At 36.9% G+C, this 26360-nt stretch overlaps 1 protein-coding gene across 1 annotated transcript in view; it reads right to left on the bottom strand.

Moving 5' to 3' along the window:
* Positions 1-3654: 3654 nt before the first annotated feature.
* The window catches only part of LOC100366905 (echinoderm microtubule-associated protein-like CG42247), a 47634-nt gene continuing 24928 nt past the window's right edge, over positions 3655-26360 (bottom strand). The window contains exons 2-18 of the mRNA XM_085508447.1: positions 24431-25189; positions 17247-17463; positions 15704-16364; positions 15286-15435; positions 14944-15013; positions 13947-13973; positions 13003-13104; positions 12469-12564; positions 10831-10971; positions 10011-10058; positions 9344-9440; positions 9020-9192; positions 8659-8928; positions 8225-8567; positions 7601-7696; positions 7244-7374; positions 3655-6675 (exon numbers count right to left, since the gene is read on the bottom strand). Of these exons, the coding sequence (XP_085364573.1) occupies positions 6508-6675; positions 7244-7374; positions 7601-7696; positions 8225-8567; positions 8659-8928; positions 9020-9192; positions 9344-9440; positions 10011-10058; positions 10831-10971; positions 12469-12564; positions 13003-13104; positions 13947-13973; positions 14944-15013; positions 15286-15435; positions 15704-16364; positions 17247-17463; positions 24431-25189 (3549 nt within the window). The 3' untranslated portion in view covers positions 3655-6507. The remainder of the gene's footprint in view (positions 6676-7243; positions 7375-7600; positions 7697-8224; positions 8568-8658; positions 8929-9019; positions 9193-9343; positions 9441-10010; positions 10059-10830; positions 10972-12468; positions 12565-13002; positions 13105-13946; positions 13974-14943; positions 15014-15285; positions 15436-15703; positions 16365-17246; positions 17464-24430; positions 25190-26360) is intronic.

Here is a 26360-nt window from a genome sequence, read left to right as displayed (position 1 = left end):
TTTTTGTGTATCTATCAACCGTTTCTCAAGGGACGATGATCTGTGAACCTGCTAAATACAGCTATCACATTACTATAATACGCTGAGTATTGTTTTTTTTTATAGCGTGTTAGCATGGAGGTTACTAACACCTCCATGGTGTTAGTAAGTGGTGGTGGTTTCAATAAACATAGATCGATGGACAATCGATACAAGGGGCGGGGGTGTTACTCGCATAAACTGATTACTGTATGGTGTGTATTGATTCTGGCAGGTTTACTGAATTTTCTTGGTAAGCATGGTGTTATTGAATCAGAAAAACGACACATTGCATCACGTCCGAGAATCTTGCTTAGTTTGAACAGGGAGCTGTAATGAGATTATTTACAGCTCCCTGGTTTGAACGAACAACTTTAAACAAATATATTTCTCGTATATATGACAATGAAATAATTAGTATAAATAAACGACATTGCCCTGCCTGGGACCGGACGCGCGTCATTCATACGCGCAGCATAGTAAATCGATCGACCGTCAACATGATAGTTAGAATACGCGGTGAACTTTTCAATTTGTCGATAACATTTCGGCGTATAAACTGAATGTGCTGACTGGGAATACATTTGAGGTGGACAGCATATATTTAACAACCGAATCTCTTAATGGCGACAATAATATATGGGTTACATTGCAGGACGAGGTGGGATGTTTTGCTGTTGACGGAACAAAAATCTATGAAATTAGGGGTCTTATCGCATCCTCTAGTGAGCGAACGTCCGATGGTAAGTAGTTTTATTTTTGTGGCTGACATATGTTTTTTGCAAACGTCGTGTGTTTAATAGATGTATAAACATATTGTTCACTCCTTAGACTTGGAGGGTGCCAATGTAAGTTTTCGTAGTGGATTTGATAATACCGTATTACAAAATCGAACGAGTAATGATGGTGACAGAAACGTCCCTGGACAGAGTAGGATTGTAGAAGAGGTGAGCATTATCGAGATTACTACGATTCGCCCGATTGTTTGTGCAAGTGAGGTAATGTCTAATGTAATTTATACCTTTTTTTCTTTTGTAGGCGTGTTCATACCTAAAATGTATGATATGTTTTGATAGTGTGAGCTTTCCTAGGCTATATCGGCGTGTTTCCACTGCAGTCGTGTAATAGGCTGTCACACGTGTTGTATACTTCTAAATACATGTCCTAATTGTAGAATGATCGGGAAAACAAGGACACTCAAAGGGATGGATGAATTTGCTGATTTACTTGGCTTTAAACGCAACACTCCTTTTGATATAGATCAGCTTCGACACTCAACAAATACATAATAGAATGGCAACTGAAACCCTATCTGATGATCGATTGAATAGTGAAGTCTTTGAAATCAGCGACGATGAATTATGAATGTCATTATTTTTTTTGCGACGTCGTTTTTGTTCAGCTACTTGCCATGTTTGTAATAACCAAACAATACAAATACTAAATAAAAGATTAAAAAAAAATCGTTGTGTTTCTGTTCCATGGAAATCTTCTGGAGAACATCGACATATTCTGTATTTATATAGTATAAATCGTGTCAAGTATATCTCTATCAAAATCAGTCAGAAATAAGGAGATACGACCGCGCGTATGTTTTGTGTAATACGCTAAAGTGTGCCAATTTACACGCCCATTGAGACAGGAACTTTGTATGTTATACGTTCCATTAGCCCGACTTCGAGTATGTTTTTTGTGATGCGTACCAGACCAAAATACACTCACTCGGTCGTGGGGGCGACAAGGGATAATCAGGCCCGTAGCCAGCACTTTTGAATAGGGGGTTCGAAAACAACAATAAATGATATATTTATTTATAATATTCAAAAAGTGTTGTTGAGCTCTGTTACATACATTTTTATATTCTCGGTTTTAAATTCAATTGGTTTACTTTGTGTTACGTTGGTAAGTTATTCCACATAACATTTTTGAACTATTTTACCATTTTAGAGAAGGGGTGCTAGGCCATTCCCCACCCACAAACACACCCACACCCTTGATCCATTACGGCAAAATGTTGTACACAAAAAAGACAAGACTGTACGTATCTTAGCATTATTGTCCAAGCATTTTAAGGTAGAATGCTACTCACGAGCTTTTTCGCTCTTCACAGATGTTAGCGCACATAAAAGTGACACAATTTCATGTCGAAATCTGTCTACAATTATTCATTTTAGTATCAGTCAATTATGTAATTTTATTTCTGTACAGAGCCTCACCACATCGTACAAAATGTAATGGGTAGAAAAGTGCAAGTGTCACAAGGGGAATTTCTGTATGCAAATGAGAAGCTAATGAGGAGCCTCGTTTTAAAATACACAAAAATAAAGTTGCCGTAGACTGAGTCTGAAACTCATTTTTTCACTTAAAAAATAATTTATGCTTAGAAACATAAAAATTAATAATATTTATATATCAATGGATAATTTTAGGCGTGGAAATAGCAGCCATTTCACAGGTACTTTAAACTTGATCATTTCGATCGAATCCACAGTCACTTGGGGGCTGAAAATCAATAATTAGTATTAGTTAGTAAATTAGTATTTATTGATTTTCAGTCCCCAAGTAACTGTGATCGAATCGTATATGCCAGAATAAACATTTTCGTATTTGGCGCGATTTTTCCACGAAGAGGTGTTTTCTTGGGTAAACGGAAAATAACAGCTGTTGGACGTACGTTGTCCTCTAGATCTCTTGTCTCTATTGATGAAATCGGTGAGAAACTTACCGGGCTCTTTCGTAAGACATGCCCAGGCGATTTCTTTTCTACTCATGAACGCGAGCAGTTCCCTGCCGTTCTTATCCCTCGTGAACGTGTGACCGTTATTATGCGATAGAGAGTAGTATATTTATGTTGAAAAGGTAGGTGGGGATAGAGCGTACAACTAATCCTTGTCACCCCTGAAACAATAAAATATGTACTGGCCATTTTATGGATGTTGGGAAGTACTTGCCTGAAGAGGGCGCACAACCAAGACGTTTTCTGTATACTTGTACACCCAACGGCATTATTTCAACTCAAACTGCGACCAACCTTTCACCAACTCATGCAATTAATTTAAAGAGGTTCTAGCTGAATTAGAGATCGAATGTCATGTTTGTCATACTTTTATTATTATTGGTTCATGCCAACAGAATACACTAAAATGAAAAACAATGGAGTCGCGGAGAAATGTACAAATGGTCGAAACTGGAATTTTTTCACTTGTGTCAATGGGAAGATTATTCCTTCATATCTCAACGTTTTCTCGGTATTATGGGATAAAAATCACATAATATTATTAACGTGAATCCTAATCTTGTGATTTTTTTTTAAATGACAAACAATTTTGTGATTTTTCATGCTATACAATGGGAGGTTGTCTCCCATAATGCATTGCGTATATGCGCAGTGAGTAGTGCAACAATTGAATTCCACTCGAACTACCTTAACTGTGGGGTAGCAACATCTAGGACTTCGGTGATGGTGAAGGACCAAATGATTGCCGCGTAGCCCATCGCTTTCTCATCTCATTGCACGACAGACGTCAGGAGAATATTTCAGTAGCAAGGTTGTGTTACTCAGACGCTTTGTCAAAAAGACACTAGACATTTCAGTTTAATTTATTATCTGTTCCCAATCATTCCATCTACGTAAAGTACAATGCGATTGTAATATTTTATTTATTTAAAATGTAAAAATAACCATCTATAACGATTGAATACTTGAAAAAGGTACTTACATTTTTAAATTCACATTTGTACAGTAAATATGTAATATAATAAATTACCGGACAGTCCCCTTGATTGCCCACTGTGATTGAAATATTATAAGAAAATCATTAAGATTATGACAACTTGACCTCTTACACGTGACACTCCCATGAAGCACTGTGATTGGCCGACGCATGGTCCACAGTGAGAAGATGTGACCCAAACAGGTGGTACAAACATAGAGAATTGTGAGTGGCTGATTCAAAATGATCTACATGTCCTGTGTATTGGTAACCAGTACGGTTAAGGTAAATACAATTCGCTAAATTAGTTCTACGTAATATATCAACAGTTTTAAAATAACTCTATTCGTCTATAATATCATTCTAAATAAGGTAATATCTGTACTAGTAATTTATGTCAGCTAGTACTACGAGTGCTCCAACGCTGCCTGTATAACAGAAAATTTATTACAATCTCACCCAACCCCGAACCCATCCCATCATCCCACCTCAACCCCTCAACCCTAATTCTCAAACATAGCACACCTTCCATTCTGTATTCTAACTAATCTCCCAACCCAACCCCTTCGCCCCACCCGAACCCATCCCATCATCCCACCTCAACCCCTCAACCCTAATTCCCAAACATAGCACACCTTCCATTCTGTATTCTAACTAATCTCCCAACCCAACCCCTTCGCCCCACCCAAACCCATTGATCACATCTCACCCACATTCCATCCAAGTACAGAGATTAAGAAAACATGCATACAGTCTGTAATTTCCCATAAATCAATAACATAAAAAAATGCTCAAATTGAACGAATAGAAAATCTGACATGCCACCTTTTGCAACAGTAATGACAACTTTCCAGCTTTGAAATACACCATAATAAGATGGTCGTCATTGACCTTTCATCCCGGTAACTACAGTCACGTGACCTCGTCCTATTGCACCATATAGTCACCATCAATATTAATGTAAATAAATACAAAAATAATTTATAAATCTAGAAAAAATACTAAAAGTTTTTTTTTTACATTTGGTTATAAATATATTTGCATTTAGCACTGTTTACATGTTCCCATTATTTACAATTCAGTTGAAGATATGTACATTTTATTTGCATGTTTGAAATTCAGGTGATTTGTGAATATTTTTTTACAGTAAAGTAGAATATAAAATGATTTCAGTTCTTGTGACAACAGTTTATTTCAAAAGTTCACATTTTCAAGAATCAAAATGAATATGCGGCAAGATCAAAAGTTGGTGTTAATTGCGTATATAATATAAAACATATTATTTCAACATAAATGCGAAGGTATGTGATAGTATTATGCAGTAAACATGTTGTTCTATTTATTTTCATTGCATCACGTGTCCCAAGACGTAATTTCCTCAAGCTGTATTGATGACATCTCAATATTTTAAGTAATTTTGCATGATTTTCAACCCACATCATAGTTCAAGCCACTGATTCATTCACTCGTGGTGTTGATTTAGTTCATTCGTGACACTGGTTCAACCCACTTGTGGTACTGATTCAATCCACTCGTGGTGATGAATTAACCAGTATGTCCTAGCTAATTGTACCTGGTAATGCATTATATGTAAATTGGCAATTACTTTAAAAGAAATGTACATTCAAGGTAGAACAACATGATATTAAGATATGAAACAATTTTATATGAATTTCGATAGATATATATTACATTTTGAACGCCACAAACTACTGGTGTCAAGCATATTTCCTCAAACATTTTGAATTCAACATTTCAATATTGAATGTAATTATAATAATAGCTGATATATTTACATATGTATATAGCCGGCTGACAATTGACCAGTGAAACATCTCTCAGACGACAGATCCAAATTCATGCATTAAAATAGTGCAATTTGTTCTTAAAAGATAAAGTGCAACATACGTCGTTCGTAAAAGGGCGCCGAAATCTCGACGATTGCGAGATCGCCACGAGAATTGTTCTTGACCATAAAATAGTGTTCTTTTCTCTCATGTCATTGCATCCTATGACCCCTGACCTCTGTAGCAAGGTTTTTTTGAACAGCGGACGCGATGACAGAAGGAAATGGAACACTATTTTAGGGGCAAAGTCTCGTGGCGCTCGCTTCCAGCGAGATCTCGACGGCCATTTGCGAAAAAGGTGCAGTTAAAAGATAATTCTTGAAGTTGAATTAATCCTTGACCCTTTGAGCGCCAACTTTATGTTGTCAAATATGTTAAACTATTTTTCTCATTTTAAATTGTTCAAAACTCGTAAGAAAATGTGAATAAAGTATGCGCAAGATGAAGGCCTAGTGGTGGATAGTGCAAAATAACAATCGTGACGAATACGCCAACCTGTCCCAAACGTTTATGCATTTTCTATACATTGTAGGATTTGAACCGAAACTCCCAAATTACAGATTATGATTAATCATTTTTCAAAACAGTGTTTAGTTATCGCGGTTGTCGGGTTGGTTGACAAGCAGACACTATTAGGGAACTACTTTGTGAAATGTGACAGCATTTAACAATGACGGTGAAAGGGTCAATGCAGTGATTTCATAAATTTATTAAGGTTTTAACTTGATGAATAAATTATAAAGAGAATAATATAAATTAGGATAATTTAACAGAATACAGTTATTAATTTATTTCGTTTACGGAATCATGCGAATGTCGTGCAAATATGAATAGAGAACTACTCAGAAATCCTTCACTAGTCAATTCCCAATTTTTCACATATAAGTGACGATATTTCGGTCAATGGTCAAACTGAACTATCTATTGGTTTATAGTTCATTTCCTCCAGTGCTGAAATATCGTCCATTTTTATCGACCAATACCCATTGCATTACGCATGCATCGAGACCTCCTGTCGATATCATAAACTTGTCGTCTTGAAGGAAGCGTAGGTTGGTCACGTGAGAGCTGTAAGCTTTACAATCGTGGCTTTCAGCCTAAAAATGGAAAAGACAAAACCATATTAATATCCCAATAACAAGCAATACCGAGCATATAAACAATGGTTTTCAAGAGAAAAATACAGATAGACCGTTTCACTTCGCGCGCAGTGATTGGTTGGCAAACTTGTAAACAAACGAACAGCGTGATCTCATACAATGCCATTGTTTAATAAATGTTTTTATGTTAATACTACAATCCCACTTCTCAAATCTGGGAGGTGTCTTCCTGGGATCATTATATATAATTTTGAAATCGTAGATTGGTAATTGACTGAGGAATTATGAAATTAATCAGGTCTCTTTAATTATTAGTGAGTTAGATTTGTAAACAATGGACACACACTAAGTTATGAAGCTTGTTTGTCCTTAATGGTTAGTTGTTCAGTTACATTGTAGATGTGTTTGTTTAAGATATAAGACCCACTACTACTCTCAAAATGAAATGAATGGAAAAGTTACGACAAGATATGTCATATATTTTTAGCAGACACAATATAATTTTCCGTTTTTAGCGTTTTAGACCAGGAATCGATAAAACAATATTACACTGGATTACACTTACTTTTGGCGAAGTACATGGATATCTGAATACTGAGAGAAATCCGTGGTTGTCTCCGGCAACCAATATATCTTGATGGGGGCTCCTTTCCACCACATTCACGTCGGTTCCAACCTCCTTGGATGCCCACACACCTGTGAATTTGAAAACACTTTGAATACACTCTCCAAGAGATTGAACAAAAGATGCTATCGACGGGGGTGGATGAAACTATATTTAAGGGAAAAACAAGTTTTGGGGGTTTTGTCGCTCTATGCGATATCTCAATAATGGCACATTTACATGCGAATTTCCGAAAACTGAAAATAATGCATTCCTATAATTGATTGCTTTATACGATATTTGTATTTTCTCTATTACCTAACACATCGTATCCAAGGATACAAGATTGTGTTTTCCATTCTGCATCTCTCATCACCATGGCAACCTTTTCCCGTTTCATAGAATTCACATCCCCTGCGAGAGTATAGAGTACAACTTTAACAAAATGATTAGATTTCGTTTAATATCACACTACAATGTATATGTTTCAAAAGAACATACTACCACCATTTTTCATTCATAATAAAATAACGTGATAGACCAGCTGTTGCGGCACATTGGGATTTACTTTAATTAAACATGGTTTAGTTTTCACCTTCGTATAGATTAAACTGTAAATACATAAACTCTTGGATTAACACATTTCAGTAATTTGAGCAAAACATGCAATGAGTATGAACAAATTATTTTGAGCAACGAGTGATCGTATATTTCGAGAATGAAAGTTAGGATTGAAACTTTTTAGAACTTTCTATTTAATAAGATAAAACATAGGAGTATGGGGAAACGTATTTTCAACGATAACTGTAACAATAAATATTTTGCATGGTAACTCATCACGCAGCACGTTCGAATGTCACGTAAACAATGAATGTACGCGCCCTGTATTCGTCGCATGGGACCCACATTGTACATAACGACAAAATAAGAGTACATGCTTACAGTATAGGAGATCGTAATTTCCAGAGACACTTTGTAGGTAGTACCCGTCATCGCTCCAATCCAGGTGAGTGATGAAGTTCTCGTGTCCTTGCAACACGCCGATCTTACGATATACGTTGCCGTCATCAAGAACAGAAAACAGGTATATGTTGTTGTCATGGGAACCCATCGCTAAGATGTTACCATCCGGCGAGTACTTAATGGCGTCAAGTTGCTCATTTCCGACTTGTACGGACGTGATGTGCGTTCCAGTGGCTGCGTTTAGAATGATGAAACGACCCGCCGTGGTTGCCAAGGCAATAACTGATCCACTTGGGTTGAACGCACAGCTCAAACATGATTTCTAAATAATAATAATAATAATAATTTTATTTTCCAATTTGCATGAAGAAATCTAATTGTTAGCAAGCGAAAAGTTGTTTGTTGTTTCTTACCTCAATTTGCGTTCTCCAGATAAGTTTATGGGTCTCCGCTGCCCACAATATAACGCTCATGTCATAGCCCGCTGTTACAAATGAAGTCTGCCGTGGATGCGTTGCTAGCGCCCATATTTCCTCACAGTGCCCTTGAACTAAGTAGCTGAACTTCATCTGCAGCGAACCTTCTACAATATTATTACGTGTCGTCCCCAGGAGCAAGATTCCGTCAGCGCTTCCGGTGTTCCGTGCCGTAATCGTCCGAATCCCACCAGCGGCTTCGGGGAGCTTTAAGGAACAGAATAACATCGTTACGGCGATGTACAGCACATTTCTTATATTTTCAGTGGGAGGATATACATAGAATGGAGCAACTTACCACTCGTTCTGCTCTCACTGATGAATACGCCCGAAGTGAATCCCAGGCGACTATTTTCCTATCCACACCCCCTCCGGAGAGTAACGTTCCATCAAGTAGCATGCAGAGAGTGAATACAGATTTCTCATGTGCGTGTGGAATTCTTTGTTTCGAACGATAGACATTTGCAGCATCTAAACAAGAAACAAAAAACAGGTTGCGATAATAATGTATGGACTACTAGTATCTCAACAATGAGTTCAGTCAGCACATTTTTCTCGAAGAGGCTTATGGATAAAATCCCGTGTTCTCCTTTTTTGTTGCAATTGAAATATTTTTTTTTACCTTTTGACCATATAGTTAAGCTACCATTAGAGTCTCCGGTGATGACGTCACCGTTTTGCGCAAACTCAATACAAGTGACGTACTTAGGTTTATCTTCCTGTGAGGAAAAAAAAAAACATTTTGAAACATGAAGCATTTTGACGGAGAGGTTATGACGTAAATCCGAGGGCGCTGTTAATTGTTTTCCAAAATCAGGCGCGAAGAATACCTAAACTTTGCAAATGAATTGAATAGCGCCCTCAATGTATAAACATGCAATTTAGTGATATTACTAAGGCAGGGCAGATTAATGAGGGATTGTCGTCATGCAAAATATTTAACCTGGAAACGAGATTCTGAGATACATGTAGTATATATACAGCTCACTGCATGGTAGTACGCCCTCGTTTATACACCCTTATTCAATTTCATCTGAAAATCGAGTGACTTTTGGGGTATTTCAGCAGGCATTAATAACTAAAACATTCTATGAATATTGATAAATACTACAACAAAACTATTGTCCTATAAATACAACAAAACATCACTAGCGTTAATTGTTATTATTATTTTTACTATACGTTATATTATACTACAAGCTGTTGGGGAAAATATTGAAATGTTAGTGTTACTGCACGGGTGTGTTAGGGTGTCATGGCAACGGGTGATACGGAAGCGGAAGACTTACATGTATGTACCCATGTGCTGAATTGGCACTATGTGTCCATTTGTTAAACTGAGTAGGAGAAACATAGAAGGGATGGAAGGGAGGAAAGCAAACGCCGTTAATAAATAACACACAATAGAACAAATAAACACGTGACATTAACAAGCTTTCATGGCGTTTTTGTTATTTTGTTTTGAACTAATCACAAAAAGAACAATAACTGCTCGTTTATATTGATTCCTAAATATATGAATTTTTGGTAAAATGTTTTTGTAGTTGAAGTTAAAAGTAAGTCGGACAAGACTGTCAAATGTAACGCTCGCTATCGCTGTCGCTTGAGTACACAGTCAAAAACAAACTACAAGAGCAAAACTGTGCGAATAAACAGTTTGTCACAGCGAAAATATTCAATAATTCTGGATAGGACTGGAAAGTGTGTTATTATCAGATAAATATATGACTAACATAATTATTCACGCCATACTCTCATATAAATGAAAATGTCCTTATCAATGAAATTGGACAGTTATTCTCATCTTTGAAATTGTATTTGTTAAGGATATTAAAGGGCGGCAGTCGTCGTGCCGCGTCCTGTTCGATATGGGACTCATAGCGACGTATACAACGCGTGTAAAATATATTGTTTACAAAAAAAAAACTTAACACGTGCTGTGCGACGACCACCGCCCTTTAAATTCCCTACTTTATAAACGCACGTGCTATCTACGCAAGTCGATGAGTGCTAAGTGTTGCTATAGCAATGCCACGGTAACGGTAACAGGGAAAAGATAAGCCCGTCTACGGAAGAAACTGGTGATAATTTATATAGTAATTTGCATACCTCGAACACTCCACTCTTTTTATCGCGTAGTATTTTGCTGCTCATCACTCTCCAGAAGTAGAGATGCTGCTTGCCGCCAGTGATAATACAATTATCGTCATTCGGATGGAAAACTGCAAACACCACTGTGTCAGGATGGGTCTATAAATGACATAAAATAAGTTTTAAACAAAACATTATCTACAAAGCACATACTGTAGTTAGAAATTTTATATAAATGTGAATCTTCAAACTAAAGCGTAATCGCATGCGAATCGGAGGATAATAATCCAGCGATTATTTTTTTAAAATGGCGGCAGTTTTTCACTGGTTAATACACTTTCAACAATTTCAGTTACCCGTTTATTATTTGGTTATGCTTGTAGACGAATGAATTGCCTGAATTTCACATCAATATGTAGCTCTAAATTGTATCACTGCATACAGTAACATATAATGTCATTAAACAATTTAGTGAAATATTAATATATGCTGTTACAATATATTTGTTTATAAGGTTTATATTCATTTATTTAGTAGTATATCTGTCTATTTATAGAGAGGCGCTTCGGGGATCCAAGGCACCATAATTGAATGTATTCTCATATCTATACACAGGTCTATTGGAGGAATTTGCGAATAATCAAGGCATAATAAGGAATACGTTTGGACTATTTTCTCTGGTTTATCTGGCTCATATTTTAGATGGGACCACCATAATGCTGGTTATATTAATACCACGAAGCATCAAATTAAAGATATTAAAATATTTAAACACAGGGTAGCAATATTCAAGAAATGGGAAATTACATTAACTTGGGAAATGGATGTTATTTTTCAGCCATTTATTTTTCCAAATAACTCGCGGATTATTAACCACTGGGTAAAGTGGCACATGTCTATGTTTGTAATCACACTCAATTGCGTGTAAATATATTTATAACTATATATATTAATTTAAACTTATTCTATGCACAATAATGTAAACACTTGCCTCGATTGGTTTATTGACCAAATATTCCTAGTGTGAGCGGTGAAATAAATGCAAAATAACGCTACGTTATTACAAACAGGGGAACAACAACTGCAAACATTATGTTTGTGTAAAACACATTATTCGTTCGATGAAACAATGGAATTCTATCTACGCAGATTTGTTGGTGCCAACAATCATAACAATCATTGCACATATAAATATTACCAGTTTCCATCGAACTAATATTATTTTGCGTGCTGCAGAAGCAATATTATAAATTAATCCAATTTAGTCATTAACATGCAGTTCAGTTATCAAACAACAATGTTAAAAATATATGTTTTCGTCCATATTGCATGTTTAATGTAACAAAACAGTCAGAATTGTCTATCAAATCAGATTTGTGATTTTATAAAGGTTAGCGAAATTGTAGAAGGTTGCATTGGACTCTCATTGTATTATGTTTGCAGCTGATTTACAACTATCGGGGAAAATATACGCATGCGTATTCGTGTTCAATCCTTTCAATCACACGTGCATGTTGTTCGTTCGGGGAAAGATCTAAAATCATGCACACAAATAGGGGAGGGAAAATACTATGACAAAATACAAACATAAAACAAAAACAAGGCTGTATCCATGCCAACACAATTTACGCAATGTCTACTCAATAGTTTCCTTACCTTCGTGTTTGCAATGAGCTTGTCCTGTTGCCAGTCCCAGACACTCAACACGTGGTTATCTCCTTCATCAAGCGCCAGCAACCAATCTCCGCCATTCTAGATATAAATAATGTATCCCCTTTTGAGCGTATTGTCTGCTGTCAAATAATCACCTCGACGCGGATATCGAAAACAATACATGCAAGTACAACTTCCTGCTACAATGTTGAATTATTAAAAACAAATTTTGTCTGGCCGAAAAACAATTCATATTGTTCCCATTGTATGACTTATTGACTACTGAACGCTGTAAAGTATATGTATTTATGTAGTTATCTTTAAATAACATGGTCCTTTAATCTTAGAATGAAACGAGCCTTTAACAACACCGTGTGCGTTTGTTTGAATATAATTTAAAGTGAGGAATATATTAATAAAAGGCTTGTTCCGCTGTTTCCCATGTCTACTCTGAAAGCATTCTGATCAATGGTATAGACTGAGTCAGAAGTCAGCAAATACCAAAGCATTTGAGGTATGTGTTAAGAGAAATCTTACCTCCTTTGAAAAGTTAATAGAGACAACACCGGTTTGAAAGACATCAAGGCCAATGATGGCATGCGTACAGAGCGTCTCTGTTTCCCATATACGGATATGTGCCTGCAACGAAATCAATATTTAAGACATGTTGAGAGCACATTATCGCAGATTCAGGTATATATACAAACAATTAAGGCATGCATTATTTGTATAAAACATATTTGTTGTTACCTAAACCATGTTAATATACACCTACAACTTTGGATAGAAGACCACTGCATTCACGGCACCCATAGACAGCTCATTACTATGCAGAAACATGCATTATGTTAAGAAGATGCAATTGTTAGTAATTTATACAAGCTGATTGGCCTTTGAGAAAATGTGCTTCATACTTTAGAAAAATATATTTTAAAGCATGCATAATAAATTGTAGTAAAATATATTTCTTTTCATAATTTCAACTCTCGGATATTTATTTCGTTTATTTTAAAAATTCAAATGTCATAAACAAAAGCAAAGAAAGAGGGTTAGTAGAGCTTGGCTGGTTCGGGCACTGATTACAAAACTAGAACTGGCGAGTTGAATTCATGATGGTGCGTGACTATTTGCAGTTTCTGCTGCTGCGTGATTGGTTCCCTTGACGTCTTAGGGATATGTGATTGGCTGCGTGATGGGGTGCAGAAACGAAGGTATCTTCAGTGTTTAGTGTTAGGTTCGTGCATTATTTCATATAAATGACATGACACCGAAGTGATTTGACCTGGTAAACGTTTCAAGGTTCAAAGCTGAGAACGACCCCAACAATAAAGAGCTCTTATTCTGCAATCAGTAGACACCTTTGTGGAAGTGTGCATTACGTAACAATCTACTATTAGTATCACACATTTAACCGGAAAAACAAGAAAACGCCAATAATTTTTAATTGGATACACCAATTAACGTCCATGCTAATTACTTACAAGGTGACAATACGCCACGTCCAGAGGCTAATGGTGGAAAACAAAATTACAATTGAAAGGGGATTTATTAGTTTGTTTAACTCCCATGCTTATTAGTAAAGGTAACACCCGGGTAAAAACAACAGACGGAACACTAATCTAACCCCAATGCATGCATTTTCAAGATGGACAGGAAAACATGAGAAATGTGAACTACAACCAAGCGCGGCGCTGTAATATAAATCATCTTTGGTGTTAGCATCTAAGGTGTACACATGCCTAATATTTGCTTACAGTTACATGTATTTCTAAATGATAAGTTGCTTCCAAATCATTAGCTGAAATAACATTTTCAAAATCAATACAACGCTCTTTTTTTCAATTTTTTTCAAAATGATAACAATAATGATCAATATACTGTAAAATGACTAATATTCACTGGGTTTAAATTTCACTGATTTATCATTTCAGGCATATTCAGTAGGTTTTAAATTCATGGTTTTATCATTAAGATAATGTGTTCTATGCTTAATTTTACATATTCACTGGGTTTTAATTTAGCGCATTTTCCAGTCAGCGAAATAAGCAAAAAATTAAAACCCATTGAATAATTAATCCTTTCACAGTATGTCCTAACTTTCTTGTTTTCCTTGTTCTGGCACTGATGGCGCTGTGGTTGTTTCGTAACCAATTCTCAATCTCACTCTCCAAGCAGGTAATTTGTTCCAACAAAAGGCACAGCCTAGACCAGTGAAAATTTGTTTCATCAACTTGTTGCGCTGCATCTACTGCTTGTTTTATTTTTCATCTTAAATAAATCTGATCAACTGATAACAATAGAGGATACATATTTTCAAAAACGCTCTCAATAGTTGATGCGTCACAACAAGGGAATGTCTCATTTAGCGACAGTGACGTCACAGTGCGCAAAGGTGTATGGGTAAACAGTCTTGAAAAATACACAACTGAAATGATGGAATACAAAAAAAACAATGTGAGGACCATGTCGATATCTTACCGTTGAGTCAGGTAGTTGTCCGGCCATTTGTCCGGTGGCGATATAGTTTTCTGAGGGATGGACGGCCATACTGAAAAAAACGTTAGTTTATGGTCAATACCAATAGCAATTATCATATTATCAAGCTGTTGGTGACAGGTCTATTTACAGATGGGGCAATGATTTGCCATTTTGAACGTCGTTGCCTAGTTACAGCGGCCATATTGAAAACTGCTGTGAAATATTTGTGACTTCACGGGTATAAATATTTTATAAACGTCAGACAAAATTGGGTTCCTTATTACGTCATGTGCGGTGCGGTGCGTAGAATCGATCCAAGCGCAGCACCACGTACATACTTACCATTGTATGTCTTCGTTGTGACCCAAGTAGTGCCTCTGAAATTGTAAATCAGTGTCGTAAAGTATGGCAATAGCACCAACAAAGTAGACGACTTCACCTGACGGTATCACGTAAAGATTACATCGTGCATCGTAACCACGGTAACCATAACTGGTACGTAGTTAAGGAAAGCATTATTACAGATCACCTGAAAATTAATTTTACAGCGTGGAATCAATGATCACAGCTTACATTGACAGCAAGCGCCCGTCAATCAAATTCGCGGTCAATAGTTCGCCATTTTGTTTACTAGCATCGTATCTAGGCGCTCGTGGCGCGAGGTACAGTGAGCTGAACGTCACATAGATCTTAGGCTCAATTCATATGCGCAATGAAAAAAAAATAAAAAAAAAAACAACTAATATCACCAAAAGGATACACCCATTGTAGCTTAAGTTTTCTATCCGGCTTTGTATTGGGATCCGGGTAACGTGTATTGATGTTGGATGGTGGGTAAAACTGGCGCATTTGTCCATGTACTTTAATCTTCACAGGATCAAGACTATTGTCGCGTTCATTGTCCAAAAAGGCAATACCATTAGCCTGTGTGGCTTTGTTTTGCTGGTAGCGCATTTTCATGTCCCGTTCTGTTTCTCTATTGTCCACTATCTGAGGTAAATGATTATTGTCGTTCGATGCTTGGATTGCCTTGTGCAGATACCTTTCCTGGCGCGCGCGCCGTGCGTCGTAACGCAACTCGTCATAATTGTCCTTTGGCGCGTACTTTTTGAAAGGAAAGGTTTGGGTGTGCATTGACTCCTGTTGTGGATTTCCGCGAAATGTGTATGGTTTAGGATGTCCTGTTAGACTTCCCTCACTGCTGGAGGCAAATCCTTGTCTGCCCGTTACTGGTATACTCTCGAGCTCGGAAGAAGCGTCCGTCACTGGACTGTAACTGTTCTGTTGCACAGGCTGGGGATGATAGTGTTGCTGATGTGGTGGTGGGTGTTGTTGCTGTTGTTGGTGGTGGTGTGGTTGCAGTTGTATCTGTGGTGGATGCTGTAACTGCATTTGTTGTGGTTTTGGATGCTCTGTATAAGCTAATAAAACAAAAGAAAAACAGCCGGCTGTTAATTCCAATCAATAAGTCGCGCCCACTAGTGACTGTCATTCACGGCGTCCATATTGGTTTATTCTGTAGTTCTTTGTGAATAAAACATAATGTTTTAATAGGTTTGCTATATTCTAAACGACCACCGCACAACCAGACATACTAGTAGACATACCACTCTTAGTCATGTGACCTATGTGTTTATTTCATTTGAAACAACACGGCTAGTCGTGCAATCAACTATACCTACCCATAGAATAGACGCTATTATAGAACCGCTTCGTAACTAAAGACCTCAACTTATAGACAAAGTATATAGTTTTCATATTTTTTTTAACGATTTTAAAATGAAACATTTATTCATATTCGTAATGTGTAGGAAAATATATTTAAAATTTTGGAAGACGAACAAGATGATCGCCATTGCAAAATACGATTACCTGGTGGGCATATTATGAGATGTCGGTGAGAAATACATCTATGCTTTGGTATACTGTAAACGCAAATGGTAGCCGAGATCTCATTAAGAGCGAGAGAGCTGTCTCGATTATAGAGTTTGATTCTCCGACGTCATCTCGTCTATTGCTCCACTGTTCTTGGTATTAGGCACAGTGGACGTGATAACGGTAAAGAATGAAACACTTCTCGGGGAGGGGCAAAAACAAATCGCGTTTCTCTTTCGCTCTCTGTGAGATCCCGGTGGACATTTACGAATAAGGTATATTCAAGCGTTTTGAGAATAGCAACTACTGCGACTCAAATAGTTTCATTTGGTTTCAACCAGTTTTCAACCAGTCACTGATGACGTAAATATAACGATGTTATTTCAAGTCAATACAAAGTGATATTCTGATAACGTGTGTACACTTACCATGGGGTGGCTCCTGTCTTCGTTTCTTTTTTGGTTTTCGCTTCTGTTGCGCCACGAGATGGCTCCCTTTCACACCGTCTTGCCGTCGACTGGGGGCGCCATCCAGACTACTATAGACATTGTTCGCAGGTGGGGTTCGTAGCAAGTCTTCAGCACCGCAGGCAACAAAGGTGTCATAATCTCTAAAGTCACGAAATAATTGAGAAAAACTTTCAACCTAAGGAAGAAATGTAGGAAATATATCAGTATCAAGGTTTGAGAGATGGTGAAATGTTTCTTCCATAGAAACTATTTATAAACTACTCAAAAAACGCGTTTTTTAATAAATTTACGAGGTCGTTTTGTGAAAATATATTTTTATTTCAGAATTTCGAGGAATATGTTGTTTGTTTTTTTGAGCGATCGAACTATCACATGAGAATAATGCTACAGCATGGGAATATACATAGATGCTCGTTTCAGAAAATAAAGCTTGCTTGCACTACAAATTTAAACATTCATTAACCATCAGAAATTTGAACTATTCCGAAAAAGATCCTAACTTTATCAACAGATAGATGGTATACTCCATTCACTGACATTGACGCGGGAAAATAAAGATGCAGGATGATATCTATCAATGTTACACGAAACAGAGGCGTGAACAACTGTGTCAATTAATAAATTTTATAAAATTATTGATTATTAGAAATTACCAATATCAGTTGAAGATTTGTGTATAGCTTTACAATATCTCATAAATAATACAAACCTCTTTTCGCAAATAAATTCTTTTCTACAAAAAGCCCCCAAATTTAACTAAATATGTTTAATCCTGCCACGGATATAGTTTATAACAATAATTAATTATATTAATAATTAATTTCCCTCAGCGTCATTTTCGACTTCACACACTATCTTGTCTTGTTGAGGATTCATTATAAGTTGTTTAATTAAAACTAGTAAATAATAAAGTGTCTGTATTGAACGGGATATCTGGGAATATTGATGGGTTGCTCAAACGAGTCAATTATAAATTTCTTGAGCACAATATTCACGCGAGTAATCGCCGTGAAAAAAGCTTCTAAGCCGGGAGTCACACTACGTAAACATAGTTGCCATGGTAACATCGTTCGGAAATATAATTGGCATGATATTGTTATCGTTTTCTTTGCAAATGTGCCGTGATTTCGTCTCACTGACTATCATCGTAACTCGGTGAATAAATTTACTATAATAAATGAATGAATAGATAGATGTATTCATTTTGTGATAATATTACACAATTCATGCCATTGAATAACAGATTTGATTGAGTTATGGATATCGTGTGCCTTCTAACTGTTTAGAATCTCAGAATGTGAACGCATGTTCAGTATATTCCAATATCTAATATAAATTCCATTCTCCAATATCAAGGCATACAAGTGACGTAATTTGCCACCAAATTGAAGACCCCAATTGATTACTTGTAAAGGGGTAATTATTCACTGGGTTTTAATTTTTCTTATTTCGCTGACTGGAAAATGCGCTAAATTAAAACCCGGTGAATATGTCAAATTTAGCATAGAACACATTAACTAAACCATAAAACCGTGAATTTAAAACCCATTGAATAAGCCTGAAATGGTAAATCAGCGAAATTTAAACACAGTGAAAATTAGTCATTTTATAGTAACACAAACTGAGGCAAATTGATTTATGCGGGCTGAGATATTATTTTCAAAAATTGTGCAACAAAAGCAGTGTGTGGTGTCAGGCGATGTGAAATGATTCAGTACATGATTTATGTTTACTTAAGATATGAAACACGCATGTCACGTGACTGTGTGTCATGCTGATGTATGCCTTACTGGCGGGTATACAGCAAAGATATGTCATCTGCATGACGTAATTTATTAACCTAAAGAGCGCCCCCTCCAAAATACGACAGTTGTAACCAAGTCTTATTTATGATCGAATAAATGACAGAATACCAAATCATGTGGTGTGTTTTATTTCCAATTAATTCACGGTGATGTTGCACTGTGAAAATATGTATTACCAAATTGAGTACAGTAATTGTGTTCACAGTAAAAAATTACAATAATTTTAAAACGTGAATAAATGTCAGCCACATTACAATTTGATGGCAAAATGAAAATAGAAATAACTCAGACTCTTTTGTAAAATTGTGATAAGATTGCCGTGTTTTCTCCTCGATAAATACGTTCCTTTTATTATTCGTAAAAATGTTGACTAGTTGTATTGATTATATATAACATAAACAGTATATAAATGTTGATTTCCCTTGTTGCTAAGCAACACCGCTGCCGATACAAACAGAGCGAGTCGTTCTTTGTTCAATTCGAGATGAATGGTTGCTGTGACCTCTGGTGCCCCCACGATGTTCTGAATCTAAGCAACACGTTCGGTATACAGCAATTGTAATGATTACTGGGTGGAAACCCGAGTGGAGAGTTAAGTGTTTTTTGTGATAGTCTCAACTCAAATGGAAATTATTTGATTTGAGAAGGAAAGCCGTGCTTAGATGCAATGATAACAGAGAGAGAGAGAAGCGTGAGTGACATGCTTGATTTGATAAAACATCCATCAAAATCATGAAATAAAATCACCCATCGGGCACTGGGCGCGCGCATCCCATATCCATCAACGCAAATTACTAATGACGTTCCTGTAGATGTGTTCCCGATCAAAAATCCTGCATTCATCAAAGCAAAGTCTGGAAATAGCACGTTTTACAACCATTTAAAATGAATGTTACATTTAGAAAACGATGGATATCAGATTAATTCACGTTTGTGATGCAACGACGGATGTTCTAAATAGAATTTTCCACTTTGATTGGTTTCGTGAAAAATAGTGACATACACAATGAATTCACCTTAGCGAGTATTGATACACGGCCAAACACAGATGACCTCCACGTCAAGATAACCAATTCAACAGTTTCGATTCTTCTTTAAATGTATTAACCAATCAGAGTGTGTAATGTGATTTTTAATTGCAATGTGACGAGCAAATGCTCGAGCACGCCTTGTGGGTTGTTTAATTAAAGACATGAGGGCAAGCGACGGGACTGCGGTGCAGACTCGGAGACGCTGCATAGACATCGACATAGCTATGACAAATACTATATAATTCCAGGTGCCCTGTCGACTCTATTGTTATCGGAACCATTGTTACTATTGTAGCAAACGCTGTAATCCGTGGTTAAGATTTTGATCTTAACTGTTTGCAGTTTTCAAACCAGTTAAACGCCATGACGTGATTGGCATGAACAATACCAAGATATATGAACTTAAAAAAGAAAAAGCGAAACCTCCACATTCTAGATATGTTTGTTTTGTGTCGCATTTCTTTACAGGCCTCTTCTATATGATGGATGACCTGTCCCTGATATATACGTATATTTTCAGTACACTCACACTACATAGAAAAACATGTCAATAGCCGAAATCCAACTTACGCGACAGTAATGTGTTGTTCGCTCCTCATAAATAAAAAAAAAACGCCTATGAATATACTACTAAACAATGCTACTGTGTAAGTACGTTGGGTACTAGTGCGTGTAACAATTGACGAGTTCACAAGAACTAAACATTAAAGATCGAACTATTCAAAATGAGTCAGGTCTCCAACCTCGGTCTATGATGGCGAAGACAACACCCTCTATTCAGAACACATTACGAGCACAATAGCCACACACTTTATGTCCTATCCTACATAGTGAAGGACGTGGCTTCGCTTCAGAGCATTTGATGAAGATGAACGTTCTGACGACCACTTTAAGGTGTGGTCTACATCAACTCATACAACTAATATTTTATTGTGGTCTGAGGTTTAAATTGTAACACTAGGACCTAAAACGTGTATATTTTCATTCATAAAATCGGTGCTTTACAGACATTTTTATTTCAGCTTCTTTACAGATTGATGACTCGTACTGTGGCAGCCAAAGGCAATGAATTGTGGGTAGCTTGTCTGTAGTTATTTGGTCGTTGCTAAAAAACAACGACAAGTGCAGAAAAATCGAGATGCAAACCACAGCTTTACAAATATCATTTACAATTCAAAGGTCATTCGCGCGACTGAAAATGTTTTAAAAAATGGTGTTTTCAATAACTCAGAATTGTAAAAAACACAATAGCGAAATTTTCCGTCAGATAGAAAAACATAGGTACGGAATTTGCACTACCTTATTCGCCTATAACTAAGCTTTCAGGTGATGTATAGGTCGTTATAATATCATGCTTAATACATTTTAAAAGAATGTCTGAATCACAAACCAATTATTTTTCCCATGTTGCTTCCTCAAGAACTTCTGAATCTTATATTCAATCTTTTGAAAAAGATATACGCTTCGCTCATTTCATTAATTCTCCTGGGACGAGGTTTAATAAATAAACAAACGTTTTTCTGATTGGCCAGATTAGAGATGCGTTAGCGAATGATAAACACTCGTGTAAGTCACTCCTAAATCATACCATAGACCATTTAAGGTGTATGATCATACGTAGTGTTGCAATTGTTCGGTGTGCCAATCAACGCTATTGATCGGAAATCCGTATCTAATTAGTTTGCATGTTGATTTCCTCAAGTATGATTGTCGATATCATGTTTTACGTCAGTTAACCATCTAAACAATTTAGGTGTTACATATTGCATTTTTTAAATGTAATTTCAACATTTTTAGTTAATTCATAATCAAATGGAAATAATATCCTATGGTGTACAGATTTTTGATTTTCGAAAAATTATGCGGTTTTGTATTTGAATGCTGACAAATTTGACTTTGGCGTTGAAAAGTTTCAATGTAGTACCCGGAGAGAGTACAATAAATATAGTTCTAGCTAGAATATTGTGCTCGACGCGATGCAAACCGTCTAAATTATGTTTTCCGGGTAACAGTAACCCGCATTAATCACAACAACCGCTGTTGTGGTGGAAGGCATTTCATTATCTTACTTATCATAGTTACATTAAACCAATAAATAGCGGTCACCCAGAGTAAGTCCTAGTCCTACTGAACATGATAATGACGGTTTATAGCATACATGTCCGTGTATTGAATATTGTTGTGTCAACATTCTATTTTAACTCGACTGGGAGTCGATGTGTTCTTCCCATCAGCACTGATGCCATAGCCAAATATGTTTCCATGGAAACAAGTTTTGATATTTTGTCTTCGTAGCCTTATAGCCAAAACTAATGTCATTTCGCGAACAATTCTGTAAATCATTAACACTGGATTTTGTTGAATCGGGGTTAGTGTAATATTTAAGTAAGTTTTATAAAAAGGGAGCTTAGTAATTATTTTTAACAGGAACTTCACATACAGATTTAGTTCTCAGCTTGTCAGTAAGTTTAAGTCGTCCTCACAACTAGGACTGTGGTGCAACATAGTGTTACACCTCAAATTAATATAACGGAAATAAATAGGTATTTTTAGTTGAAAAGTAAAAATATTTACCCAGTTTTGTAAAGCATATTTTACAAACAATACATTCTAGCATACCCAGATAGCGTACACGACTCAACAAAGCTATCCTATGTAAACAGAGTTACGCCCATGAATAGAACATTGGATATGTTTCAAAGTAAAATCAACATTACTATTCACGAGAAGCACGAGGTAATTACGTCATCAGTTTGAACGAAAGATATAGAACAATTACAATTTTTCCTAGTACTACTTGAAAATCGCAAAATGTTCGGTAATTTCGGTCCGAGTGTCAATAATACTGGACTTAGTCAATCACGATTAAAGTTTATTGGCCAACACACACGAGTTTACGAATGGCATCATACTCAAATAGCGTGCAGACACTCAATGTTGCATACATCTCGGCGACGTAGAGTTTGTATTTCCGTAACCATGGTTGCGTTGTCATGGCGTTTGTCGCATTCAATCTATCAATCGCACACTTCCACCCTTGGCAACTGAGCTACAAGCAAATGGCCAGGTAACTAAGTCTCTTCGGAATTTAGCGTCAAAATTGGTAATATAAGCCTGTTATTTATTAATTATAAAAACAACTCAAAACAGTTGACGCGAAAAATAGAAAATGCTGAAAACGTTCCGCAAAAAAAACCAAAAAACATTTATTCATTTACTCACCAGCACCATTTCTTAACAATAAAACTAATTTAACTTCGTGATTGGAAGAATGTTGTTAGGGTGAAACATTCTCGCAGAACACAATATTTTATTATTTAGTTTGGTCAATTGTTAAGGACATGTTTGTATGCACCTGTTGTCCATTTCTAACTATAGCAGGGTTAGAAAGCGTAATGAAGTAAAAAATGATTCTCCCCAAGGGAGTCCAACACCTGAATGGGGTTGCTATTATAAGAGTGCTAGATTGTGTGTAACCTGTACGCTCGGCAAACAGTAACGCACAAGCACTACACGATTTGTATGATTTAGGTTTTATGTTAGAGCTACCGTATGTTTGTGTTGTCAACCTCATGGGGTCAGAGGTCAGACTCGTTGTTGTTCTTTTATTTGATTTATGATATTAAATGAATTAAAAAGAAACATCTCAAATTTGTTGTTGGGAGGGTATAGATAAGCGCAAGTTTCCGTGGTTACCAATGCTGTGGGAATACTGGAACGCACTGTTACTCTGTGGAGATATTGGGCTCGCCAATTACAGATGACAATGCTCCGGCGATCAATCTGTTATAATACCAATAACTATATAGTATTGGATATGGCGGAACTATCAATATGCAGTATATGTATATCGATCAAACGAAATAACAAAAAAATAATGTATATCGTGCATTGTATCTGCCCACACCTATAGAAGTACTATCCCGTTTAATGAGCGGGCGTTGTACCTTCGAGATACACCTCTTTCGCGCTCAGCCTTGAAAGCATCCCTGGTTTATAGGAAGAATACGCGAGTTAAAGCAAGACCGACATTGTTTTGACGCGAAGCACCTGCTATAAGGTAACCACAACTAAGCACACTTAAACGTGGCCCTCGTGACCCGAGCAACTAATAGTAAGGGTCACGACACTTCATACTTCCATTAAAACGGAATTATGTCGTGTAGGGAGAATATTCATTTCTATACGAATGTTAATTGTCCATTTAAACTGTGAACGCGTTTGCCATGAAACAGTGCAGAGTTGTAAATATTTAATAATTTGTTTAGTATTATTAGTTTTTAAGTATAATAGAGTCAATACTTACTCGTTCCTCGGTTTTCCACGTATAAAGTGCTTGTATCGGTGGTGACCTCATTGTCAGTGCCTGCGTCATGTCTCGTAGAACCTGCTCAAAGCTTTGCGTAGTCTTGGGGTTGAGCAATATTTTGGCTTTGCTGTCTCTGTGTGTATTGCTTAAAACAGTTATAATCCTAGGTTTGTGTCTCATTGTCGGTGACTCATTACTTAATCTTGAAAGCGGTTGAGGGGATAAATTGGGTACACCCGTCATGCCAGCGGGTTTAAATAAAGGTCTATCAGTCTTCCGTATTCCGCCAGTCGGTTTACGGTTATGCCAGTATCGTTCTGAGGATTTACCGTACGGGATCTGGGATACAAACTGCCCTCCAGCGCACACGTATCCTTTCCCGGCTTCAAGTTCAGAGATATCTCCTAACATTCTCCCGTTCAATGTATATATATGACGAACTCCGTAAGGCAAGGTGATCTTCTCGCTCAAATAAACCAAAAGCGTTTCCCATGTTGAAAAGTTTCGATGGTTCACCGGAATTGTCAGACCTTTAAAATGTCTATCACCATTTCGGTAGAAAGTGATCAGTTTCCCCTTGCTTTCCTTGTGTAGAGGTTGTCCGTTGTGATGCGCCATAACGTCCATTGTCGGCGACATTAAATTAAAGGCGCTGGTGTCAAATGATTCCCACTGGCTCGGTTCCTCATCGTAATCGCCATCCTGGGAGCTGTACTCCCCACCTTGGTCGTCAACATCCCCCTCCTGTTCAGGATGCTAAGGGAAAAAATAAGACGAAATCGACCCGTCAATACTTACTGATACAAAAATCGAACAGGTCGCTAATTCTATGGATACAAGTACTAGGCTAACAAGATATACTTGTGTCAATATACAGAACACTGTTGTTATGTAAATTACCCAAGTGCCCTGAGTGCTCATACCTACTATGTCGTGCGACCATTCAACGAAATGCGGTAATCCATCAGAAATCGTACTCGTTACATTTACGATATTTTTACACCGCAATGTCAAATCAGATTATTTTTTAATCAAATTTAGGAAATGTAATCCGATTAAATAGGAAACACGTTTCGTGTCATTCTCAAGCGTGAATATTTGAACCCAAATAAACCCAATTTCACATGATTTTCACCTGAATTCCCTGCACTCGGTACTTAGACATGACAGGCGTAGGTCGCTGTTTACGTGTTCACTGCCTGATGTCTCTTAACAACCATACATAGAGTGCGTTTCATTGAGCATTATAATAATAACACAGACAATTTGCAATTATTCGCGCATGCGCGCTAAATCACAGGTAACGTTAACACGCCGGAAAGCTCCAATTTGGTTTATATTTATAACAAACGGGGACGATCAGTAACCAAATTATTTTATAAAATTAGAAGAAAAATTGTCACATTTCGTGCAAAAGCCGGAAGATAAGCTTGCTTAAACACCACAACTGTCACGGTGTCACAGATGTCAACGGATATGATGTACAAAGAAGCCGACGTATCGATAACCCTTGGCAAAATATTGATCAACAATTGCTGAATCGTATATTTGTTCACACACTATATATATAGCTACCTGTAATTAATAAACTGAAATTCAGTTACTATATGAGTCGATTACATTATTTATCATTCCATGGATGTGTTACTTCCTTTCATGTTATTCACTTAATCTCTGGTTTATATTTGTTTTTTTTTATTCTTTCCTGATAATTTGGCAGTTCAGACTTGTGTATGTACGAATGTAAGTGGCGGTAGTGCAGACTCCGGTGTGGTATTCCCAGAACGTCTGTCATGTATTAATCCTCTGTCGCTACAATACACGTAAACTTGGGGGTATTTCATTACAAGTCTACAATGAATTTTAACCAATGTTTCCGATCCATTGGTTGATGCATCTCGGCAGTAGCTCTGGCGTCCGAGTCCCT

The sequence above is a fragment of the Saccoglossus kowalevskii genome, chromosome 15, assembly GCF_978046115.1.
Source record: "Saccoglossus kowalevskii chromosome 15, keSacKowa6.1, whole genome shotgun sequence".
Taxonomy (NCBI): Eukaryota; Metazoa; Hemichordata; class Enteropneusta; family Harrimaniidae; genus Saccoglossus; species Saccoglossus kowalevskii.
The sequence above is the reverse complement of the archived record's forward strand: the minus strand, read 5'-3'. Positions and strand labels throughout refer to the sequence as shown.